General features: G+C 61.7%; 1 protein-coding gene across 1 annotated transcript in view; it reads left to right on the plus strand.

Moving 5' to 3' along the window:
• The first annotated feature begins 262 nt into the window (after positions 1-262).
• The window catches only part of FOXB1 (forkhead box B1), a 1,025-nt gene continuing 882 nt past the window's right edge, over positions 263-405 (plus strand). Inside the window, exon 1 of the mRNA XM_010840801.1 lies at positions 263-405. Within this exon, the coding sequence (XP_010839103.1) occupies positions 263-405 (143 nt within the window).

Below are 405 nucleotides of genomic sequence, written 5' to 3' on the forward strand. Positions count from 1 at the left end.
ACCCTCACGCCGCTCGCCGGCTTCCCTTCCCGCGCCCCCTGGCTGCGTCCCACTCGACACACAAAGTTGGTGGCTAAAGAGCTTAGACGCTGGCTGATCCAGCGCCAAAGCCCCCTACTTGCGCCACCCCCGAAGTCTGTTCTTGGCCTGGTTGACCTCGTCTGTGCATCCACGTCCTCCTCCCTCCCCCGCTTATCTTTCCCCCTTCCCAGATCCGAGCAGGCCCGCGCGGACCCAGAGCTAGGAGGGGGCAAAGAAGAAGATGCCTCGGCCGGGCCGCAACACGTATAGCGACCAGAAGCCGCCCTACTCATACATATCGCTAACCGCCATGGCCATCCAGAGCTCGCCAGAGAAGATGCTGCCGTTGAGCGAAATCTACAAGTTCATCATGGACCGCTTCCC

Source organism: Bison bison, unplaced genomic scaffold (genome assembly GCF_000754665.1).
Source record: "Bison bison bison isolate TAMUID 2011002044 unplaced genomic scaffold, Bison_UMD1.0 scf7180017864146, whole genome shotgun sequence".
In the NCBI taxonomy this organism is placed as follows: domain Eukaryota; kingdom Metazoa; phylum Chordata; class Mammalia; order Artiodactyla; family Bovidae; genus Bison; species Bison bison.